This window comes from Echinops telfairi, unplaced genomic scaffold (assembly GCF_000313985.2).
Source record: "Echinops telfairi isolate 266 unplaced genomic scaffold, ASM31398v2 ScPeMD7_7468;HRSCAF=8506_0, whole genome shotgun sequence".
Taxonomy (NCBI): Eukaryota; Metazoa; Chordata; class Mammalia; order Afrosoricida; family Tenrecidae; genus Echinops; species Echinops telfairi.
Genome location: NW_022111369.1, coordinates 63,085,212 through 63,087,026, shown reverse-complemented (window position 1 = coordinate 63,087,026; position 1,815 = coordinate 63,085,212). Strand labels below are relative to the sequence as shown.

At 55.3% G+C, this 1,815-nt stretch overlaps 1 protein-coding gene across 1 annotated transcript in view; it reads right to left on the bottom strand.

Annotated features, from left to right (window-relative positions):
- The window catches only part of ZAR1 (zygote arrest 1), a 6,523-nt gene that overhangs the window by 3,923 nt on the left and 785 nt on the right, over positions 1–1,815 (bottom strand). Inside the window, exon 2 of the mRNA XM_045284057.1 lies at positions 1,575–1,808. Within this exon, the coding sequence (XP_045139992.1) occupies positions 1,575–1,808 (234 nt within the window). The remainder of the gene's footprint in view (positions 1–1,574; positions 1,809–1,815) is intronic.

The window sequence follows — 1,815 nt, the reverse complement described above, 5'->3', positions numbered from 1 at the left end:
TGGTGCGTCACCGAACAGATATCAGGAGCACTTCCAAACTAACCACATAGGAAGAAAGGCCTGATGATCGACCTTCCAAAAACTCAGCCAATGAAATCCCTTTGGATCAGAACTGTCGGATTTCATATCATACATGGGGAGTTGGCTGGGAGGTGTCCCATGGTGCAAGGAGGACCTATGAATTGGGCAGCCTGGAGGGCATCTAACACCACTAGCCTGCTAATTAAGTTTCCAGCAAAGAAGTGCTAGGAATAGAAGTAGTAGAGAGAGCCCATGCCAGAACCAAATGACCAAGCCCACTGCCACCAGGGATTCCAACTCATAGTGAGCCTAATGGAGAAATCCTAGAGGATATAGGGTGTCTGAGGCTGTCCATGTACCTCCTTTCTTAGGAGGAAGGGTTAATGGGTTCTTAGCCTCCAGCCTTGAGGTCAGCAACCCAGCACCTAGCCCATACCACCAGAGGGTTCCTTAGGTAACCTGTAAGTCACATTGCATGTGCACTACAGTAGCATTAGGAACACTGGTGATGAGTTGGCCTTTTAACTGCAAGGTCAGCAGTTTGAAACCACCAGCTACCACCAGCTAGCTGCTCCATGGAAGAAAAAGTCAGGGCTTTCCGTTTCCATAATAGAGTACCCTGTTCTATCTTCTCCTATAGAGTTGCTGTAAGTTGGCATTGACTAAGTGGCAGTGAGGAAGGTGGTATTGCTTTATTCTTTAGCTTCCCTTCTTTCGTCCCCGGGAGAAACAAGTCACAACCAAGCTGGTTCCGAGATCAGTCTTTACAAGAGGAGAAACTCAGTCTCACAAGTGAGCAAAGGGAAGTCTAGGGTTCAGGCCAGACAGACATGCATACACTCTCCTCTCCTTACTAAAACACATATACACACCCGCCATGTAACTGCCTGCCCATGCCTGCCTTCCCACTGCACTTGGGTTATAACCGTTGTCTGTGCAGCCCCAGCCCTTTAGCATTCAGCTAGTGTGAACGCGCTCCCCGCTGCTCTCTCACAGCAATGTTGAACATTCAGTGAGCCTCTGCAGTACTGAGTCCCTGTGGGAGTGGGCTTCGAATGCAAGGAACGTTCCCAAGGGGGGACCTGAAGCATGCAGTAGGTTATCAGCTTGGAAGATAGCGGCACGGGAGGGTCGGACAGGCCCCTAGCCCACTGTTAACGTTAAGGATGGAAGGGAGAGTTGAGTAAGAGTCAGGCCTGCACCTGGCGTTCCAAGAGACGACTCACCCTAGTTCACACAAATGCAAGGGGATCATTTGCCTCAGGTTATATTCTATATATGCTCAGAACAAACACGTTAAAAAGGCGTATTCCTGCCCAGTGGTGTTCTGTGGGACCAGTAGTTTGACAGCCGCTGCAAGTGATCACTGAACTAAACTCGGTTCAACTTGAGTTTAAGGACCACACCTTCGGCGAAGAGCGGCTGCAGAAGCGCACACCGACCGCACCTGTGGGAACTCGGCGTCTCCACCTGTGCCGAGCAGCCGCAGGGCGCGCGAGGGGCTGGGACCAGGCGACTCGGCCGCCCCCCACCGCGGCCGGCCCGGGGCTCACCTGGAAACGCAGGCGCTCCCTGCGCGGCTCCGGACTCGCTGGCGACGACCTCTCTCCCGCCAGGCTCGGGTCCTCGCCCTCCGAGACTTTGCCTGCCGGCTTGGGTTGCTCCGGGATCCTCGGGGCCGCGTCGCCTCCCCCGGCCTCCCGCGCCGGCTGCCCAGCGCCGGCGGCAGGCTGCTCCCAGCTCGCGCGCACCGCGGCCTGAGCCTGGTCGTCGTCCTCCGCCCGCGGCCACGGC